The sequence below is a fragment of the Fusarium musae genome, chromosome 1, assembly GCF_019915245.1.
Source record: "Fusarium musae strain F31 chromosome 1, whole genome shotgun sequence".
NCBI classification, from domain to species: Eukaryota; Fungi; Ascomycota; class Sordariomycetes; order Hypocreales; family Nectriaceae; genus Fusarium; species Fusarium musae.
The window spans coordinates 2996825-3018891 of record NC_058387.1 but is presented as its reverse complement, the minus strand read 5'-3'; the positions used below and the strand labels follow the sequence as shown (position 1 = coordinate 3018891).

General features: G+C 48.3%; 4 protein-coding genes across 4 annotated transcripts; 3 read left to right on the top strand and 1 right to left on the bottom strand.

The window, feature by feature from the left end:
• Window positions 1-1657: 1657 nt before the first annotated feature.
• Window positions 1658-5157, top strand: J7337_000912 (uncharacterized protein; the record flags this gene model as incomplete). The annotated part of the gene is made up of 3 exons (XM_044818659.1): window positions 1658-4378; window positions 4427-4518; window positions 4566-5157. The coding sequence occupies 3 exons, from the start codon at window positions 1658-1660 to the stop codon at window positions 5155-5157; spliced, it is 3405 nt and encodes a 1134-aa protein (XP_044686361.1).
• Window positions 5158-7494: 2337 nt separating this feature from the next.
• J7337_000911 (uncharacterized protein) lies at window positions 7495-10743 on the top strand (the record flags this gene model as incomplete). Its single annotated transcript, XM_044818658.1, has 3 exons — window positions 7495-7697; window positions 8365-8757; window positions 9147-10743. 3 exons carry the CDS (start codon window positions 7495-7497, stop codon window positions 10741-10743), a joined length of 2193 nt encoding a protein of 730 aa, XP_044686360.1.
• A 966-nt stretch (window positions 10744-11709) lies between these two features.
• J7337_000910 (uncharacterized protein) lies at window positions 11710-15166 on the bottom strand (the record flags this gene model as incomplete). Its single annotated transcript, XM_044818657.1, has 2 exons — window positions 11710-13866; window positions 13928-15166. The coding sequence occupies 2 exons, from the start codon at window positions 15164-15166 to the stop codon at window positions 11710-11712; spliced, it is 3396 nt and encodes a 1131-aa protein (XP_044686359.1).
• A 4667-nt stretch (window positions 15167-19833) lies between these two features.
• On the top strand, window positions 19834-20313 carry J7337_000909 (uncharacterized protein; the record flags this gene model as incomplete). The annotated part of the gene is made up of 1 exon (XM_044818656.1): window positions 19834-20313. One exon carries the CDS (start codon window positions 19834-19836, stop codon window positions 20311-20313), a length of 480 nt encoding a protein of 159 aa, XP_044686358.1.
• Between the last annotated feature and the right edge of the window lie 1754 nt (window positions 20314-22067).

Genomic DNA, 22067 nt, shown 5'->3' with positions numbered 1-22067 from the left:
TAGCCTGCCGCAGCTGTGGGAGCGAGTTCGTCACCCAAAGTATCATCAATACATGGAAAGACTTGCCGAGTGAGAACTGGGCTGAAATGATGGAATTTTGGCATTGCCATAAACCTCATGGCCACGACCATCAGGATTCTGAGTCTTTGGCCATCAAAGGCTACGGTGCCAATCATGCTATATCCGCCCAACAGGGAGTTGGCTTTGTCGACTTGACATCATTCCTGTTCTCGGAGTCCGACTGCCGAGGCCTGCAAGTAAGTATCAATCCCGCAACACCGATTTGTCCTTGACTACGCTTGGCCAAAGCTCAAGCAATCAATCTACGGGGAGAAAGAAGATGTCCATGTCGGTATCCCAAACCTTTCAGTGATTTGGCCATCGATACAACTCCCCAATATGAATGCACTTGTCGTCCCCACTCCAATGGGCAGCCAGCTTTCTGGAACCCTTCTTTACAGAACGGGATCCTAAGGTAATCTGAAGACGCGGCCTCTCTTTTTCATCTAACCTCCCATAGACATGGGTGTTTAGAGATTACCGAGAGGCATATTGCTCAAGAAGTTGCATCAAGTTTCAACTCATTGGCGGTTTACTTACACACTCTAGTATTCTTCCTCAACACCGGATGCTGGGTTCGATCTATCTTCGCTGGCGCTCAACGACGACGAGAGCAAGAAGTTTTTACACATATTTTGCCGGGAATGCACGACAGAAGTAGGCCTGTACAATATCGCGGCATTGTCTGTCACACTATTCAAATGGAAAATTACTTGCCAAACCAAGACCACAGATCATAGCCCAAGCAGTTCTGAGTGTCTTGCAGCAACTCTGCTGGCTACGATTTCGAGATCAGGGTCATCCAAGTCTATTATCACGCCGCATACTTCTGGGGTTGCAAAATCCGAAGTAGTTTCTCATAAGAACCTTCATCTCTGGGTGCTGAACCCTCATGTCGTATACACAGCGTCCTCTACCGCTGATCGCAAGACGGCGATGAAGATACTCTACAAGCATATCGATCCTTTAGAGAGTGAGAAGCTTCTCACGTCCATGACCTCAGATGTCCAGGAAATAAACTTGCCCGAAGAAGCCATCAAAGCTGCAGATGATTGCTTGTTACGGAGCAGTGAATTACTACCCGTTCAAGAAAGGACTTTCAAGGAGTGGCAAGTAGGACTGCTTGAGAGATGGGAACCTGCATCTTCATGATAAGATAGATAATCAAGATATCTTGACTTTGAGTGCTACATCTCATGGTTTATTAGAATAAAGCTTTTGAAACCCATCTGTTATCTAGGCTTTTTGTCGATTGGCAGTTTTCATTGAGCCCTGTCACCAGGCGTTGGTGATTACTCCTCTACAGTGTGCGAAAACTGTAAGAGCCACCACGAAATGGCGGAGAGCAATGTGCGACAAAGATGCCTATACTGTGGCTTTCTCCCATCCTGTAGGCAGCCACCTATGTTCTCTTCCTGTAGCCAAACCTCCCCCTCGCATGGGTCAAAACCAAGTGAGACCTTATATCAGATTTTCGTTGGAACCTAACGAGTACATGGGCTTGCCACTACTCAGTTCGTTTTATGATGAGAATTGACGCTCGCCCTTCTCGAATTAGCGTCAGCTCATTCCTTGTGGCAGCCTTACTCAGATCACCATGTCACCAAAAGGAACAGATTTCATACCCGCTGGGTGTATACCAATCAAGAGAACGGAAATCAAACTAGCTTCAAAATGGTTTTCGGATGAACTTCGAGAATGGAGAACCTTTAGCTCGTTATTGAAAGACACATACGAAACAAATGCAGAGGATGACGAGCCCTTCCTCCCAGACGATCTGGAAATTGCTTTAACTTGTATAGGGACACTACGATCATGTATCAAACTTTCACGGGCGTCCTGGGCAAAACTTCAATTCAGCATTCAGAACAACGATTCCGATTATGGTTTCCTTAGGGTCTATCTGCTACCCGATGATGTCCTCCGTAGCACGGTGGACCGCTCTAACCAGTCTCTATTGAAGGCAAGAAATGATGTCCTTGGACAATTAAACTACTCACAAGAAGCCTGGACTGGAAATTCAAACGCAATATGGTTGGACAAGCCACTACTCCACGAAGTTGTTGTCCAGAATGAACATCTCAACGAAGGCATGTCTCTGTTGCAGCTTTTCAACAAAATTCCATCGCCTACGCCCAGAATCAACATCGTCGAGGAGACTTACTCAAAGTCTGCTATGTGCGATATCTTGGACGGCCAAGTTCCAGGACTGAAATCGGAGCTGTATCCGTATCAGCGGAGGTCATCGGCCATGATGCTGCAAAAAGAGGTCCAGCCTGAGCAAGTGCTTGACCCGCGTCTACTCCACGTCAAAGACCAAGAAGGAGGATCGTGGTACATTGACACTGTGGCTGGCACAGTGCTCAGGGAGCCACGGCACTACGATGGGGTCTCTGGTGGCATCCTCGCCGAAGAGATGGGCGCTGGAAAGACTATTATCTGTCTCGCGCTCATTCTTGCAACAAAAGGACTGCCTACTCAACCACCTGAGTATGTTTGTGCTGAGAAAGCCCCAATCAGGAAACGCCTGGCTCCTTTGGCTGAAATGGCTGCGTCTTGTGCCACAAGGAATGCAGTCCCCTGGCGCCCCTATTTCGACATTTTTAAGACCAGGTTAGGGGACGACTATCAGAGATGCATTGCAGCCCTAGAAAGAAACCCGGGGTACTATTCTATCCAGTCTTCTGATAAGCGACGGGTTACGAGATTCTGCAGCGGAATTCAGTCAACAAAGACGCGGCTCTACCTTAGTAATGGGAGTATTGTGGTGGTGCCCCCTAACTTATTGATGCAGTGGAAGCAGGAGATCAGCAAGCATACTGAAGGCCTGGAGGTTCTAGTTGTGACGCGAGATCAGCCACTACCGAAAGCAGAAGACTTGCTGAAGTTCGACCTCATCCTCTTCACTCAGACAAGGTTGGAGAATCTACTTCGACAAGAGGGCGGAGTTGAACAATCTTCACTGTCCAAGGTTCATTTCAAGCGATGCATTGTCGATGAAGGACACAAGCTTGGGCATTCTAAGATGAGTAGTAAGAGCAATCTACTTATCGTCCTGGATGCCTTGCATTTCTCTGCGCGATGGATTGTGACAGGAACTCCATCTCAAGGTTTGTATGGAGTCGACATACAAGCAAAAACGCCGCAATCTGTAGCACAACCTGAAGAGGGTGGCTCAGTGATGACTGGTAACACATCCAGAAACTCTATTCTAGAAATGGAGAGAAGGGATCTGGAAAGGATTGGCATTATGGCAGCGCTCTATCTGAGAGCACGACCATGGGCGAACACGATTCTGGACGTCGGTGACACTATGGCGGACTGGGCTACCTACTTGCTACTTCCGAAACACAAAAAAAACAGCGGAGGCCGCTGGGACTGCTTGAGAGCAACTCTCAACTCTCTCATAATCAGGCACCAAATCGCAGAGGTCAATAGTTTATTCCCACCTGTCAACGAGAAGCTCATTGTATTGGAGGGTTCGTACCAGGACCAGATGTCGCTCAACATCTTCTCCATGATGATCATCTTCAACTCGGTCCAATCCCAACGAACAGATATGGATTACTTTTTCCACAACAAACAGCGAAAGGCTCTTCTTCAGATTGTACACAACTTGAAGCAGGCGAGCTTCTTCGGAGGATCCTTCTATTCTCAGCGAGATATTAAAACAGCTGTCGGAACCGCCGAAGATTTCCTTGCCGAGAAAAAAGTACCCATTAGTGACCAAGATCGAGAACTCCTTGAGCAAGCGATCAAGTTTGGCCATGTTGTTTCCAACAACAAAGTCAAGGCTCTTAGCAATGCATTTCACGAGATGCCGCTCAGCGTCCACGGTTTACCGCACAATGTCAGCGCATCTTGGTCACTCGACCAAGAAGCTGGGGACCACATATGCAGCTCGTCATCCATGTTGGTGACACTTCAGAAACTCATCTATAAATCAGCATCAAAACCCGAGGAGCTGAATTCTCTACTGAATGGCCGATTGATTCAAGAAGGTCTCGATACGAGAATGCGCATGCTCGCATCTGATGAGACAGAAAACAGCTCCCAAACCTTGGCCGGTAATACAAAATTGGGAGATGACAAACACCGAATCACTAATGCTCATGGCATTAGTAATGTGAAGGTGGAAGCTGAAGCAACCGCTGATGGTGCACTTGGGCCGTTGGAGACAGTCAAGATCACATCTACGGTATCAGCCAAATTGTCATACCTGATTGATAGCGTTCTCAGGTATCAGGAAACTGAGAAGATACTCATCTTCTATGAAAACGATAATATCGCATGGTATTTAGCCGTTGTGCTGGAAGTTGTAAGAAAGGATGCGCCTGTTATCAAAACCAATACTAACTTCAAACAGCTCCAAGTACAACACTTGATCTATGCCAAAGGGTTGACCGTACAGAGAAGATCACAATACGTCAATACTTTCAATCACAATGATGATTTCAGGTGAGCTTCTGAACCGCTCTTGACGCTATGGGCTAACAAGGACGAAGAGTTCTCCTTATGGATATCTCACAGGCAGCTTTCGGCCTAGATATGAGAGTTGCGTCTCGGATCTACTTTATCAGCCCAGTCCTGAACCCTCAAGTTGAAGCGCAGGCAATTGGCCGTGCGCGAAGAATTAGCCAGCAAAAACCAGTCTTTGTCGAGACTCTAGTACTAAAAAACAGTATAGACGAGGTCATCTTAGAACGCAAAGAACATATGACGCAGGCTGAACACCGCCGAGTTCAATCCATTCTAGACGATGGCCCAATCTACGAATGGGTCAAGAATGCCCGGATCACACCATTGCCGGAAGGCGAGTTTAGTAAAGAGGATCAGATGTCACCTCTGGATACGCCGCAATACGTGTTCAGACGAGGGTTTGGAAGAACTATACACCCTGATGAAGGCTTGGTACTGGACGAGACTCCAGGGTCTGTTGGGAGAGTGCTGCGGCCTCTCGAGATGGCGAATGAGAAGAAACGAACGACACAATTTGGTGCAACCACAGTCATTCGAGATCAGAGTCAACACAAAGACTCGTCATCTAACACAAGCGATCTCGCCGCGCGGCCATCGAAGAGAGTGCGGTTCGGTTGAAGGGTGAAGAACCATCCCACCTACTGGATGTGCAGAACTGCGCCACGTACGGCCACATCCCCGCACTGAAGTGTGGCGAGTGGGAAGCTAAGTTTCAGAACCAAGTCAGAAGTTGGTAAACATTGCAGGTGGCAGCTTAAAAAAATGTTGATGCACGTGGAAGAGTTTGGAGTTGGCGTCATGGAAGAAGAGTTCGGTTGCTGGTCAAGAGGAGCTAAGGGAAGAAGCTAAGGTGTATGTATGGAGTATGTATCGCACAGAGCTACGGATACTAGCGGTGATCAAATGTTCCTGCAAGTTTGAGACCAGCCACCCGGAAAATCAGCAACAAAAATGAACTTAGCTTGGTGTTCCTGGTTACCAAGAGTCTTAAACTTGGACAGACGATGGGTCTGTTTGTCAGCTTCTGTAATAAGCGATGCAGAGTGAAATAGTGATGGGAAAATGACATCTTTGATGTTGAAAACACAACGGCCGGCCCATATGTTAGCAAAGGTTACTTCATGGCAAGGTATCCCTGTAAAGGTACGGTATTGAGGCTCAGCGATTGAGAAGTATCGGTATAGAATGGTGAGTCAAGGGTTCGATAACTCATTGTTCAGAGGGAGCACAAACCACTAGAGGAATAATAAGAGTGATGCCATGACTGTCCAGCTGTGTCTCAATCTTTCGACCATTATGGGAACCACAAACAACCTGCGGGTATGTCGGTTCTCATGACGAGTCCCCCCACAGCAAATGCCAGCCAACACGCGCAAGATGCCTGATGCACGCATGTATGTACTGTACATATGGGTACGCGGTACGGTGAACCGTCAGGAGGATTCGCATCACCGTAGTTCCAAGCGACGCTTTCAAGACTTGGCGATAATTGTGAAATGCACATTTTGTGGAGGGAGGGGATGGCTAGTCGATATAGCCCGGGTACCCGTACAAATCTCCGAGATTTTTATGCTACGTATTGAAATGTCTGTGTGTTTTTCTTTTCCAGAATGGAAAACGTTCCCTGCTCTGATCGGAGGGGAGTAGTAGTAGTCTAGGGGGTCCTAACTAGTTGTTGAGGTCCCGTCAATATTGAATATGCACACGTTGAACGGATCGAACGGCTGTTGTCCCGGGATCCAGTGCCAAAATGTAGAGTTGGTACGTAGAGTATTGCCAGCCACTGAATTACTCTGCAGCCAGCCTAAGAATTCGGAAAAGAATGTGTCTCCAAGTTGTTAAAAGATTGAGTGAGTTGATGTTGAGGTCATGAGACCCCGCTGCGTTGGCTGTGCTTTGCTTGCTTGGTATTGATTGGTATGGAGGTTCTGCAAGGCATAGAAAATTGGGTGTTACAAGCAGAAAGATACAGGGATGATGAGCCGTGTTCCTGACGCGATGCTATTTTTGAACTGGCGGTTGAGTCTCCAAGTACGTACTCCTCCGAAGAGGCGACATACTGCTCAAGTATTCTTCTCTATAGGTTATTCAAGCACTGGGTATCATCATAAGCTCTGAAAGCATATGTATCTTGCCCCAAATGTTTACTGTTATACAGTGCTCTCTCTCTTGGTCTAACCCTAGGTTTACTTACGTCTTAAAGATTTACATACAGTACAACCCCAGCAAATCCAAAACACAAGCAGGCAGGGGACAAAGCAGGGTTCTCGTTCTCGACCACCCAAGCTACGGATATCTATTGGCTCCGCACCCTTCAAACCTGAATCTTGGTTTTTCCCTGTGGCTTTGGCTTTGAATGGACTTTGTTTTGTGAGATCGATCGGGAACTGCGTGCGTTACTTGAGCGACTGTGCATAATCCATGAGTTACTTAAGGTTGACGCAAGCCCGTTTCGGGAGTTTACCAAAGTCTTGGGTCTTCTCACTACTGACTAATAACTAAATCAGTGTTGTACTTTCTCACCTCGTCAAGCGAAAGACAAAAAAAGTATCGACTCTGACTACGGAGCACAGATACTGCTGACGAAGGGGGCTGCATGTCTGAGATACCCTTACCTTACGCCAAACCATGCAGAGGCGTTTGACTTGACCGTGTATTTGGCATTGGATAGCATCCAATGAATGGCATGATTTTACAGGACAAGCCTCCCTCCCTGATTACACTCATCGTCTGTCTGCCTTTTAAGTCCTGACGTTCCCCTGAGCCGCTTCTTCCTCGTCCTATACTTCATCATTCATATTATTTCCTCGACTCTATTGGTCCGGCAGTCAACATCGGAACATTATCACGACAATCTGGTGCAACATAAACGAATATTGATAGACAAAAACCATCCTGTCACAATAATAAATAGCCTCCGTCGATCATCTTGAAACTCCACATTCACGACCGACCATGTTTGAGGTTCAACATAACCACCACGGACAAGAGTTCAAGCGCTTCTTTCACCATGGTCGAAGCTCAATGTCTGCCATTGAGGACAAGAGGGCAGAAGAGTTTAGGAGACATGTCTGGGCGGTTACTATGATTGATGAGGATCCGTTGGCAGGGAGTAGGGAGAAGAAGAACAAGAAGAACCGCCAATCGATTGACCTTGTGTGAGTAAAAAGAGTTTCTTTTATTGTTATCGTTATTATTGTCATTATTATTCGTCACCTGGTTTACAGTCAGCTATACTCAAACATCCCGTTCCTATACCACCCGCGCGCAACATAATGCATTGTCTATCTATTTTATAACCCCTTGTGTTCTATTATTCTCCCCCTCTTCACCTTGGAAAGTTCCAAGGAGGAGCCCCTGGAAGACATCCGGAGAAAAGAACAAGACCAAGAGCGCCTCATCTCGTCCAACCCCTAAACCCGGCGTCCTAGTGTCTTGGTCTTGGTGTTGGCCGCATGCGACTCCCGCTCTAGCGCATTCAGCTCCAACGAGGCTCTCACATCTCGATGTTTTTTTAAATTACATGTCCACATTTTCCCCTGCGTGGCGCTTCAAGCTCCCTGTCTGCCGCAAAGGCACAGCCAAAAACATATTTCTGCCTACGTCAGATCTTTATCCTAAGAGGTCAATTATGCCTAGTTTAGGCATTTGCGTGTACCATGGGGAAGTGGTGTGATTCTAGGACTCTTAGTGTCTTTTTTTTACCCTCCCCTCAGCACCCGTGTTGAATGATATACTTGCGATTTCCGTTGGCTCGCGGAGGTTGTTGGTCGTTGCTTTCGAACGCATGTTTTTCTAATACTAATACTTTAATTCTTGGTATAGTCGTCCTGGTTCAAACAAACTGAGATCCAAGAGAGCTTCTACATATGCTGGATCACCGCCAGTAACAAAGCCTAATGACAAGCAACACAAGAACCAGCTAAAGCTTGACACTGCCGCGACTATGAAGGACTCTACAGTTACTGTCCAGCCGGTTCACCCACCATCTTTTGGCTCACCAAAAGATCTCTCTTTAGTTCAAGAAAACGCTATCAACGCTTTCCTTGCAAACACTGAGTCTCCAAAGAGCACACAAGACAACTTTTCTCCTACGGCGTATCCTCGACCAACATATGCTGTTCTCGAAACTCCCCTGGCAGATCCTACAAATGTGAGGCCAAATGCCGTCCTGAACCGTCCTCGAAAACTGTCCAACAACTCAGTTACGACTGCATCGTCCTTTCAATCTCGAGAAAGCATGGTCTCAGCAAGACGGACCCCTTCTTGGGGGAGTAGAACGAGTATGGAAACGAACGAATCTACATCTCAATGGCGACCTGAGTATATGTATCAGCGGCCAATGCCCATCAAGAAGATATCTTCTTCCCGAGCTCCTCTCCAACCGAATGAGCTCTTCTCCAGGTTGCCCTCGGAGATCCTCTCGAATATACTGGAGCAGTTAAGAGATATTCACCTGGCGGATAACAGCGGGAGCTGTGCAACTTGTTGGATGCGAGATGCTTGTAGTATCGCAGTGGCTTGCCGCAAGTGGTACAGGCCCGCCCAAATAGCACTGCAAGTACATCTCTTCCAACTACACATGAGAAAAAGCTAACTTGTATCAGATACCAAAATATTCAACTCGTGGGCCCGGACTCGGCAGCCCTCAAGAAGAAGTTCAAAATGGCACAGGGCATTCGTGTTCTCATGCTCCGGCGCATACTCCGCTCTAATCCTCACATCGCCGAAATCGTCCGCACACTTAAAGTTCCGGCCCCTGAAATTGTCGCCAAAGGCTCCGGAGCTGCCGAGTATGAGGACCTTATTGCAACGCTCGTCATGGCGTGTCCCAATATCGAGAGTCTCAGTGGATTGTCGGTTCCGTACGACCACTCCTTCAAGAAGATCTTTCATGCGTTATCAACAAGACCCATGTTAAGACAAATGAACTGGCTTGTACACGCTTCGCCTCATCAGAGACAACAGAGAATCCAATCGAGTACTCAGCAGCTTGGCTTGGTGATGCCTGGAGAACTCAGGCCTTCCCAGGAAGCTGCCTTTTTGGCATATCATGATAACTGGTCTCGCCTGGAAACGTTTACTGTGCATTGTCTCCCAGGAGCTACCGTCACGCCCGAGAACCTTCTCACATCAACACTCAAGCGTCTCCCGAACCTCAAACATCTTCATCTCTGTAACCTACCGCCCAATAGCTTCGACGACTCAACTCTCCTTGCTCTGCCGCCCCTACACTCCTTGACGTTGTCTCACATCAGCGGTATAACCTCGAGCGGGCTATCATCATTCGCAACGCAGTCCACTAGTCTTCCTCTGCGTAAGCTTACTCTTCGACACACACCTCTCACGTCTCTCGCTGCTCTAGCGCGCATCTTGTCTAATTTGAGAAACTTGCTGGACTTTTCTCTGGTTCAGATTTTCCCACCCGTCATGCCGGAGAACGACAGCTTCGCACTATGGATGATGCCATATCTTGCAAACAACACTGTGCAGAGTCTCCATTGGGATATCACCAGCCATGCTACCTGTGTCAATGCAGCGGATGATATTCTCGCTCGCAGTATCTCTGCAGGAGGTTTCCCAGCTTTGAGGACACTCCGAGCACTCAACGACCCGGACGGCATCTTTCAGGATCTGTGCTACCCCGTCGAGAGAATCGATCTTCCTTCTGATCGATTCCGAACCTCTGAGCAACCAGAGAGCTCATCACCTTTTACATTTCCTCTAAGCTCGGCAAGCCCCATGTCTCCCACACGCCTGTTCAAATCCAACAACTCACCGCTCGCTTCTCCACGGACCCCGGTTTCTCCGTTTGGCGACACACGCCGCCCTTACACAAGCCTCCATACCGCACGGCTTGCCGCCCAAACGCGTCTCGAAGCAGCACGTTCCCGGCCAAAATTCACTGTCAACGTAGTAGATGAGGGCGGAACCATTACTGAGACTTTCTCCATGGCTGGATTCATTGGTACGGCCGGAAGCTCAATCAAGTACCACCTTCTTCCTGACAGGGGCACTACAGACGATAAAGGCGGTCTTATTGATGTGAGAGATTTGGATAGCGATGCTGGAGAGAGTCTCATCGGTGGGAGGGAAGGGTGCACTGGACGCTGGAATGTGCGTGATGGCATCGTGGCAGATAAGAAGGAAAAAGAAAGATGGTGGCATACAGAGAGAGGTCGGTGGACCAAAGTCACTCTCTGAGGCTGCTTACCTGAAAATATACCAAGATTCTTGGGGAGATGATAGTATGGTTACGATTTACGGCCGGCACATATATAGAACTGGAACGGCATGGCACGATATATATCTGGGAAGTCCTAAGGTTCAGGGATATCATTTCATGGCGTTCTCACTCAGATTGGTAAACAGGATCGGGTTCATAGCATTGGCAAATCTCAAAAACATATGAGTAAAAAGAACACAGCGCCAAATAACATCCAGCCATTGGGCAACATTCACATACCTACCATCACAGATCCAACGTGTGCAAATATGTAGTGTAGTATCAGCATTTCCATTCTGGCTTAACCAAAATATTAAGAATAGTGACAAAAAGAAGAAGAAAAAGAGAGACGTATGTGTAGTGAATCCATGTATTTAGCTCAAGTAATTAAAGCTACCGATGCCACCGAATAAACGCCCTTGTGCTCCCTACTTCGCCATAGTGATAAATCTGCTGTACGCCAAAGCCTCATATGCAAAAAGTAGACAATTAAACATTTTTTTTCTTCCGGCCAATTAAAGACATGGTTTCTATCAACCATGTCTAGGTTAAAACTAGATAGTTATGATCCCGTCCCGACTACATATCTGTGTAGATTTTTTAATTTGTTCTTCTCATGCTAAATGTCGTTAAATAGTAAAAGGGCTAGGGTTCTTGTTCCGCCCGTCCTCCTTTCCAAAAAGGTATGTGAGAAAGTCAAGGAAAGGAAAAGGAGAAATAATAACAGCTCGCAAGGTAGTCAGCCCAAAAGGTACTTGCAAACAAACCTTCGGCTGAGGCGGTCGTTACCACATTAAAGTTGGTGTGATTGGATAAAAACACGCCAACACGGGCGGAAAATTGTGCATGCATACGGGAAACCCGGCAGCTGGGTGTACAGGAATTGAGCTCCTGAGCTCTTCGAATGACGTTGGGCAAATTCTGACCAAGGAAACCAACAGTGATTAGAAAAATCGGCTCTTCTTCTTCTCTTTCTTCATGGCATCGCTGCGCAATATATCGTCGAAGGTTGCGCCCGTCTGCTCGGGAGGAGGTGATTCAGTTTGAGGGAAGCCCTGGTGGCCAAAGGCGGCCAGATTACCCACAGATGAGTTCCGCGAACCCATCATAAGACTGGGAGGACGTCCACCAAGAGAACTGCTACGTTCTCCGAATGGGCTTGGGGGCTGTAAAGGTACAGGCTCCAATCCCAAGGCGATACTGGATCGCCAAGCTTGATTGGCTCGATTTCCGCCGGGTGAGTGAGTTCGAGGGCGAAGAGAGCCTGAAGGGCTACCAATGGGGGATGGAGGAGTGTTGTAGCCGTTGCCGAAAGATGGTGGTGGTGTGGGCATAAAGTCCTCATCCAGGAACATGGACCGTGGGGGCTGCAACGGTGACAGCGAAGGTTCCGTTGGTGGCTGGGCTTGAATTCCTGAAGCGCCGCTCTCCCACTGGGTAGCAGCAAGCCAGCAGTGACTTCGGTGGTAAGTGGCCTCCACGCTGAAAAGAACAGCATCTTGAGAGAGCTCGACCAAACCACCTGTGCCAGCCACCTCATACCACATCTTCTTCACTTGCTGATCCGGAACCCAAGGAGGGTTACCCAGAGGAGGCTCACAGAGGAAGTACTCAACACCTTCGGTGAACTGCATGCCTGGAGCATCCACAACCAAGACAGGAAGTGACTGGATGACAACGTAAAGGAACAGCCAGTAACCGATACGCTGGTCAGCAAAATCTTGAGGTGTCTTGCCTCGAGCCTCACGAAGCTCAAACTCCTTAAACTTGTCCAAGAAAGGAACCTTGATAGCGTTGGTATCGTAATTGTAAGCCTTGTTCAACATGAGCATGAGTTCATGTTCCTTGATGTTCTTGTCGAATTTTGCCTGTTTCTTTGGCGACAGCGTATCGTAAGTTTCCAGGATAGATGTTGCAGTGGGCAATTGCGGACAATCGTAAGGAATGGGAGGAAGAACAGGTGGCTTCGAGCGATCGAATTCGGACATGATGTTTCGCAGTGCAGACATGATCATCTTGTCAGGATCGTTAGAAAGTTCAGGAACAGCATCCATGATTCTCGAAGTTCGGTTGGTGCGGTCGACGAGCAAGTCATAAAGAGCACACATGTCAGAATACAGAACCTTGAGGACAAGTCTGTTGAGGCCGCTCTCGGAGAATGGGTTCTTCTTGCTGCTGGCTTTGGGTGGCCAGTTGCCGAATGCTGTTTTGTAGTAGCTGAGAGCGAAATTACGCATTTTAGTAAATGACTGTCTCCACACCTTGAAGCGGACGCTTCTAAGCTCCGACATGGAAGTTGAGTTTGCAATACCAGAGAAAAGTGCAGGAAATTCGAATTGCTCCAGGTGCATATTGGTGTTGTGCTGGCGGTTACTCAGATCGGTACTAGCCCGTTCCAAGTTCGTGCGAGTCTTTTCTGAAACCTGGTTCCAGAGAGGAAGTTTCAGATCTTGGATTGCTGGAAGCTTGCCCGCAGCATGGGCAAATGCCTCATTATAGAGATCGGCTGATCGCATGCGCTCGCCCAGAATCAATGCCTCGAGAGTCTTTTCCCGGCTGTTCCGGCAGTCTGCAAGAGCATGCTGGTCCATGTAAAACTCGAAACTGAGATCAACAGCGTCTCCAAACGTGGTTCCATCATAACTCGTGAAGCCGTATTCTTCCAAAAGTTTTGAAATCTCCAGGAAAGCATGGAAGTTGGTAGGGCGAGTCTTGGTGGCAACGAGAGGCTGTCCGGTCAAGAAGGCAAACAGGTTGCGAATAGCAATCAAGCGATCCATGTCGGGTGATGTTTCTTGACCGGGAGTTCCATTAGGAAGATATAGGTGGAGGCAGTCATCATATCCGTCATCCTGAACAGGAGGGGAGTTTGGTGAGGAGATAAATCGGTTCGCATCTTCGGCTGTCAGGCTGTCGCGACCACTGAAGCTCCTAGTTCGGTCCCTACCCCTAGGCATCTCTCGCTCTCGCTGAATGAGTTCATTGAAAACCCAGGACGAGCTGATTGTGAATTCTTGAACCTTGAATGACGGCCCGAAGCCACTGCCCTTGGGGTAAAGGTAGACAAGAACAGCACCGCTTTCGTTCCAAAGTTCTGGGACCTAATGGAGCGCAAAGATTAACTCTGAAACCATGGTTCAACGGTAGAGCAACGTCACTTACCTTTTCTCCGTTCTTGAGAAACGAAGCATTGTACTCAGCCTGTGTATCGTCGGACAGTACCCACGCGGTTGAGGCGTTTGTGTTGGAGACGTCCATCGAGTTTGATCGCGATCTTCCACCAGGCAACCAACTTCTTCGGAGACGACCCCGCGTTGGGCTCTGGCTCACATCACCTTTTGATGAACCCGGTCTGATGGCGAGTGGTGTAGAAACTACGCGGCTCTTGGTGTTGCTATTGCGGCTGTTGGGAGACTGCACTGAAGATGCGCGGCGACCACGATCAGGAGCTGGAGAAGTCTGTCGAGTCTTCAGAGCCTGGATGGAGTCACCGTTGGAGTTGCTGGATGTGTGCTGGAGAGAGCCACTTCGTGATCGAGCAGCGGGGTTTTCCTTTCGCAACTTTCCACCAACACCACTGCTGACATTATCTGAAGGAGAAGTAGGAATCGGAGGGGGCGGCATGTTAGGCTCCTGGGGGCTCATGGTGGCTCTCTGGACCTCTGGAGATGGAGGAATCGGTGCCATGATCTGAGGCTGAGGGTTTAATGGGCCATCGAGACTGTCGCTGCCACGGGTTGGGATCGAGTCCGGACTAGGCGGGGAACCAGCATGGCTTGGCTGATATTGGCCATGAGCCTGGTGGGTGAGGGCGTCGTGGTAATCGCTTGTCATCCGGACGGTGGGGTCGATGATGCTGGGAGTGGTAGACGAGGCGCTATCGTCAACGGTTGTAGGAGGGGTTGCAGCGGTGTTAGTGGTGGTCGAGGTATCGGTGGGAGAAGAAGATTTGGTGGGTGCAGGAGAAACAGCGGCTGTAACGGCGGAAGCGGGAGCGGAGGGCGCCGCAGGTACCGGAGGTGTTGGTACAGATTTTGGCGAAGGCTCGGATGGCAGAACGAGCGACGGAAGAAAAGATGAAAGTCGATTTCTCCAGCGAGTTGAACCTTTGGTAGGAGAGAGGTTTGTTGTCGACTGAGATTTGGGCAAGGACACTTTTTGAGTAGAGTCGTTGCGTTTACGAATAGTCTTTTGCTCGGCGGAACGTGGACGGTTGTGTTGTACAGCGTCTTGGTCTTGCTGCGGGTTGGAGCCCATATGAGGCAAGTTTGTGGTGGACTTTGAAGACCCAATGTTTGAACCACGCAGGTGAGCGAGATCAGAAGTGTTTGACTTTTTTACGCTCTTTCGAGGAGAAGATGAAGAATCAGGATCTGTGTTTGATCGTAGCATAGAGGGCATTATAGAAGCCCGGAAGGACCTGCTCGACGTCATGACGGGCAATGCAATTCGTTCGTCCTAGCAAGTAAATGCAAGAGTTGACCAGATCGTCCAAACGCCAGCGTTACATGCAGCAAAGCAGAGGAACAGGAAAAGGCAGAGTACCTATGCTAAGAATGGCAGCAGGGGGTACTTGTGGCAAACGAGTGACAGTTCAAACAGAACAAGGCAATGCAAGGCAGGGCAAACAAGGCGAGCTAAGCTATGCAAGCTTGGTCAGGTAAGGCAGTGAGTAAGTAAGCTGGTAAGTAAGAAGCCGGGTTAACAAAGGTAAGGTATGTAAAAGGGGACCGGCAAATGGACAATTCTTTATGTCAGGGGACTGCCAGCAACAAAAAAAAAAAAGTGAAGAAAGAACAGAAACTGAAACTGAGGAGAGCTCAACGGAGAACTTGACTTCAGACTGGAGTGGAAGAGACGGCAGCAAGCGTCAACTAAGAAAAAAAAAAAGTCAGGCAAAAGCCCTTTTCAGCTAGATACTACTAAGGTAGGGAATACGCAGGGCACACAGGATTTTAGTCTGTGGCTTCGTGTCAGATCTAGGACGGGTCTTCCCTGCGCCGGGGACAAGCCCCCCCAAAAGATGGAGACTCAAGGCCCATAAAAGGCCTGGCAGAGCTTGATGCTGGCTGGTTAATTAGCAGGTACTTCAGGTACTCGCCTGGTACCTGGGTGGTTTTGCTGCTACTTTTGGGTGTGTCTCTGGATCAACGGGGTCGGGTCCAGGTTCGGGGGCTCGGGACTTGGTGGATACGCAATGACGTTGGCTGCTTGGGTGGTGCTTAGAGGGATTAGCTTCTCCTGAACTGAAGAGAAAGAGAAGGGGAAAAAAGGGCAGGACGACGGACGACGGACGACGGGCTGAACGGGAGCTGTCTGTCAAAGACATTTGAATCACCAAACCCCCGCTGATTCAGTTGACTTGTCAACTGCGGAAACCGGATATACCGTGTCTAAAACAGTGCGCTATTCACATCCACATGCATGCATCTGTCTGTATTCACCCTCTTACGATGGGATGTCATGTCTCTCTTCTCTTCAGCCCCAGACATGCTCGTGCTTCTGCTCTATAAGCATTTATATTCATCGCCTTGTTACTCATGTTGTGCCGCGTCGTGTCGCAGGTGCTGTAGCTTAGCTACGCCGCTACCAATATCATTACGGATCCGTGACAATGGAAACGAGGCATTCGATTCGAATCCTTGAATCCTTTTTTCCATAGTAGCGGGTCTTTTCTGGTCTGGGCGGCTCATCCATCTCTTGACTGGTCTGCCGTGTGATTTCAGACTGATGACAAGTGGAGAAGACATTTGATTCACCACAGAAGCCAAGACTGAGACTTGAAAGGGAGAGAAAGAAAGACATCATCTAATGTCGGCAGGGAAGCGAGTAATCAATTCATATTGCTAGTCTGTTTGAAAGACGCTCGGTTGTGAAGTAACTGATCCTGTATCTTGAAGCTTCAACATAGCTACCCTGGTGAGCTAGCTGTCTATAGTATGATGATGCCACTTTATTGTCTGAAATTTGAATGTATAAATACCACATTGGACAACAATCACGACCCTGCCATTTCGAAACGTACAATGCCTAGGGTTCCTCGTATTTCGACGTTTGATCTACAACCCTCTGTAAATCCCTTCGAGTCCCTAGATCCCGTCTATCGCACCAGCATAGAACGCACCTGAGGCCCCCCCTCACCATCAACAGCTGAGGCATGGCTGTGAATACCGAAGGTCAGCCTCCTAGAGCAAGCATTGCGAATCTTCGTTGCCCAATGCTCAGTCCAGGGTGTGTGCTATGGCCAACGGTGCGCAGATTTCTCCTCAAGGATGAGGTGAGGTGCTTTTCTCTGTTGTGAGCGCCAAAGTGCATGGGGTCGCCGACGACAGGGAAGTCCGGGGCGTTGAGAAAAGCCCGAGAAAAATCAGTGTGTAACATAATTATTACCTAGGTAGTTAGTGGTGTCCATCTGGCGCAATTAGCTGCAGCGATGGCGATGCCAACTGCGGTAGACAGAGCGGGATTGAGCCTTAAGGGCCTGCACATAGAGTAAACACACTGGCAGGATACGAATGGATACTGCGTGTGGTACATACAAGTACCTGAGGGTGACTTTGAAAATCTGATGCTCGGATTGTGTATGATGATCCTCAGCCAGGCTGAATTGGTGTTGACAGTAATGCAACAGTACGGTAGGATTGGCTTAGAGATTGGAATTACATACAAATACCTCCTTGATGCTTCATTACTTGACACTATTAATACAAGGGAGCGGAGAAGCAGGATGGATCAGCGAGAGCCAACCGTCAACCCCACGGTCTCCCTGTCACTCACAGTGCTTGGCCGTTTCGAAGTTTCAGCGTTTCCTTCTGGGCGTTCCCGCGAACGTTTGCCGCACATTTACCAGTAACACCAGTTAACAGATTGGAGATGGTGGGTTTCTGGTCTAAGATTATCAGTTACGTACAACTTGATCGCTCAATTTCCCCATATCCAGTCTAATCTTTTCGCTGTTGTTTTGTCCCCGACTGCAAACTGTGATCTGCATGGAGCAAGGTTTTTGGACTCCCGGGAATCAGCCACATCCCGAAACAGTCGTGTTCCTGGTGGTTGGTGTTGGATTGATCTTGTGGCTGCCTTTCTGCCGTCGACGACGCCCAAACTGGTTACATTTATCGGCATCGGCACCTCGTCGAATCACGAAAAGTCCTCTCTTCTATCCACCACCGTCGTGTGTAAGCTTCACCCGTCGTCATTCCCATTGGAGGGTCGAAACAAAACTCGTCATCACAGTCAGAAAATGAGAAACTCCAATAAGTCTCGCCCTGCTTCAAACTCCTGCATTGGCCCCCCTAGACCCCCTATTCCCTCGCATCGGAATATCTTGTTCCCATTTGGCCCGTCTGTGGCTGGTTCTCGCCCTCGTAAGATCTGCAAAAACCAACTCACAAAAATAACAACGTCCAGCCGTGGTTGGCCGCTCGCAACAGAATGGACCGTCTGGTGCAGAGGTTGCAGCAGGAATCCAATAAACTGGGCGACTCTACCCGGCTACGATGCTTCGCTTCTCGTATTTCAGACCGACTCGACAGCACATGATGGGTAAATATCGTATACTCAAGACAGATCCCCGACAGCAAAGTCTTGGACGATTTTAGACTTCGGTACCCGACTTGTACTCTGGTTCTCCAGATTTCTCTCGGCCGACTGATGTGTGATGCCCAGCAGGCCAGTAGTCAGTTGCACGAGTCACCCACCAGTTGCGCCCAAGGGAAAAGTGGCCGTAAAACAGGGGGCTTACTGTCCATGAGCCATGATCATCGCCTCTAACTCATGCTGCTCGGCCAGACAAATATCAGGGATCTCGTTGACGAGTTACAACTTACCTATCATCAAGTGCGTGCCACCCCGGAGACCGAGCTCAATAATTGACGCCGCAGTAATAAATTTATGCCTGCATGTGTACACAAATGCCTGTCAGAAAGGCGCATGGCGGTACGCCTCATGTTGTGCTTCACAATCCAGACCATCAGGCTGGGAGTTGATTATGGCGATAATCTGGACTGTGAAAAATTAAACCCCCAATTGCCGCACACTACACCACAAGGGTGCATCAGATCTCCAGACCAGCTGCGTCATACTTTAGACCCCTGGCTTGGATGTTCCATCGGTCGTTGTTGAGGGGCTTAGCGGTAGCCGAGATTGGCTCTGCACATCAGACAGAAAAGGGAGAGAACCCAATTTTGCCCAGGAAAGGACGAAGGATCGTGAGAAGTTGTCGAGATTCTAATGGCTCGTTCAAAGTCTTGGCTCCGTCGTGGGATCCAGTTCTCGGGTGCATGCTGCTCGTCTGCTGCGTCTGCATGGCTGTGCTGCTCCGCGTCTGGTACCTTTTTATAGAACATTCCGGAAAATCGTCCCACCCTTGTAACCTAGCCGGGTGCCTGTTCGCCCCAAGGAATACGCCAAAAACGGCCGTATGGATCTTTATTCCTACTGGACGAGACTCAGCTCGGCGCCTGTGCTGTGTTGTTACAGCGCTGACCGAATATTTTAGGGACTTTGTCTGAGACGGACTGTCGGATGAACTCTCGTATGTACTTGTGTTCCAGGCCCACTGAATCATTCATTGTAACGCTTCAGGTGTAGACAGAGATACAGTTATAGAGTTGCAGAAAATATGCATATTACCTATATCCGAATCTTATTCCTGAGGTGGGTTTGACCAATGCTCCATAGCATCAACAGAAGGCGTTTATGTGCTTATAATACGTAAGATGCTAATGGGGGCGGTCTGGACCCCAATTTGCATTCCAATGCGATGCTTGTCTTCAGCCATCCGCAGTCAAGCTCGGTTCAGACAAAGTTTATGTTTGTTCTTGACTCAAGGCACCTGTCAAAAAGGGAAGAATAGGTTGCTATTCGCCTCTCAGTGCATGCAGTAACGTCACGTGACGTAAACCTTCCTATTATGGCTCATCTAAGCTCACCGAGGAGGAGCTGTTGACGCTACGATCTGATAGGACAGTAGATGCCGTCGCCCCATCTTTCTCATTGTTCGAATGACTGACGAAAGAATATCACAAGTGCAAGGAACAGGATTACCAACTTACAAGTTCTTGAGAATGGAATCAATGATCCTCCAAGAAGGAAGCTTTGAGCCCTACTCTCCTGGAGTCATCGATCTTGAAGAGTTCCTCGACATTGAGCGCCTCTGTGCGGGAACTTCAAAACCCTCACAGTCAGCCCAACCTCTTACACCTATAAACGAGATCCCTATCCCTGCTGCCACTAGCGAACAGCAATGTTCCGAAAAGAAGATACCAGACGATACACAAGGCGGCTATAAGAAGAATCGATCCTTTAATCAGCCAAGGCGTAAAGGAATTCGTTCAACTGTCTCAGTCCCTGAATACTCCGTCATATGTTTCCCCTCTAACCCCACTAAACCAGATGGTATCAAGAAGAAGAGAAAGGACTTTGATGAAAAAAGGAGGCTTGAAGTTGCACGAGTCCGGAAAACTGGTGCTTGCTTCAGATGCAAAGTTCGAAGAATATCTGTATGTCTCATCACGTATGTCTGGGCACGTACATACAGAAGTTGACCTTTTAGTGTGGCGTAGGAGCTCCATGTCAAGCATGTGAAAAAGCGGCTGGTATTCTTGGAACTCAGTTGTGTATCCGTGAGAAATTGACGAAAATGAGATTCAGCTCAGGAGGTAAGACTGTATCTGGCCGGTGTATATTCAGGTCAGCTAATAGTTTCAGATCTTCATTATATCGATTATACTGCGAGGTTGCTAAACCAGGAGCTTATCACAGGCACAACTCATCTTGGACCACATCGAAAAGTCTCATTGTCCATGGACTACCTTGACAACCCAGTTATAGAAGTTGAAGTACAGGATTATTATGGAAACACAACACCACCATGGTTCTGTTGCTGGGTCGTGATGGATCAAGTCGGGGAGCAAGTCGAATCATACTGCCAAGAAAGTGCCCGCTATGCCTTGCCACAGCTTCTTCTACCCAGTCAACTGATTGACTGGGTCGAAAGAATTATCGCTCATCAGGATACCCGCTGTATAGGCTTCCAGCAAACCGTGGATTCATTCATTTTGAGATACAGTCAATCGGAAGCATCCCTGCCTATGGTAAGCAAAATCTCATCTTGATGCCTTGCTCAGCCTACTTACACGACAACCCAAGTACGAATTTGTCCGTAAAGTACACAGGCTCAATTGTCTGACAAAAATCCGCTTGGGCCTCATTCTTTGCATGGAAAGGGGAGGAAATATGACTCCGCCATCTTGTGCGTTGCATACACAGTTTGGCCAAATCTCAAAAGCGGCCTCCCAACCAATAGAGAAAGAAGTTCTTCTTGAGCTCGAGAAAATTGTCTTTGGCACTGCGGGTATCGGGCCTGAAAACTCAATGGCTCTCTGGGCCAGCCTGTGGTGTCTTATCCTGATGTATCGGAAACTCGTACACACGTATATGGCCTTCCAAGAATTTCCTTGTCATGTACCTGAAGATTACAGCGGGTTTCCCGAGTGCAAGCTCGAAGTCGGGACGCATTTTTATCACTATCTCGTGTCTATCTATGCAGCCTTGTTCCGCGTAACTAGTCCGCTCTATGCCGACTTCCGGGTAGCTGCAACACGCAAGCTTCTCAACGATGACGAGTCTCTTATCAAAGCCTTCATGAGCTTACGCACTGAAAGCTTCTATTTTCGTTAGTGGCTTCAACCTTAGTTGTGGAACAAGAGCTGACTGTTTCTTAGAAAGAGAGTCCATGTCTATGTCAGCATCACACGATCAATTGCTGCGCAGAATGATACTGGATCGAGAAGCAGGACTGAAACCGAAACAACCAAAAATAAAGTGATTGTTCCCGTTGATCGAGTATTTTTGTTCAGCTGGTTATGTGGGCTTAGTTATAGTTAAATTCAACCCGTACAGGTGATATTACACTTCAGCGGTAACCCAATCATTATCACAACATTCCAAGTCAGCAAGCAACCATATAGGCAAGCAGTATAGCCAATAGCCCTTTCAAAATCTGACTCTGTTGGTTTTAAACTTCGAAGAGTTTGAGATGCAAAGTACTCTCGCTTTAAATGTAGTTCAGATCGTGACAATCTGCTAATGAGTGAAATCCCTATTACAGCCTACTAACAGTATGCGAATATTATGATGGGGTTTTCTGAGGCCGGCGAAAGGATAGCAGGATTGGGAGACATATATCCTCCCGTACTATTAACCTTTGCCCACCCCATTTTCCATAGTTGAGCCAGCGCAATGACGAGCTCCCCCCTTCTGGCAATCGCTTTGACTAACTAAACCTTAGACTTGGAGG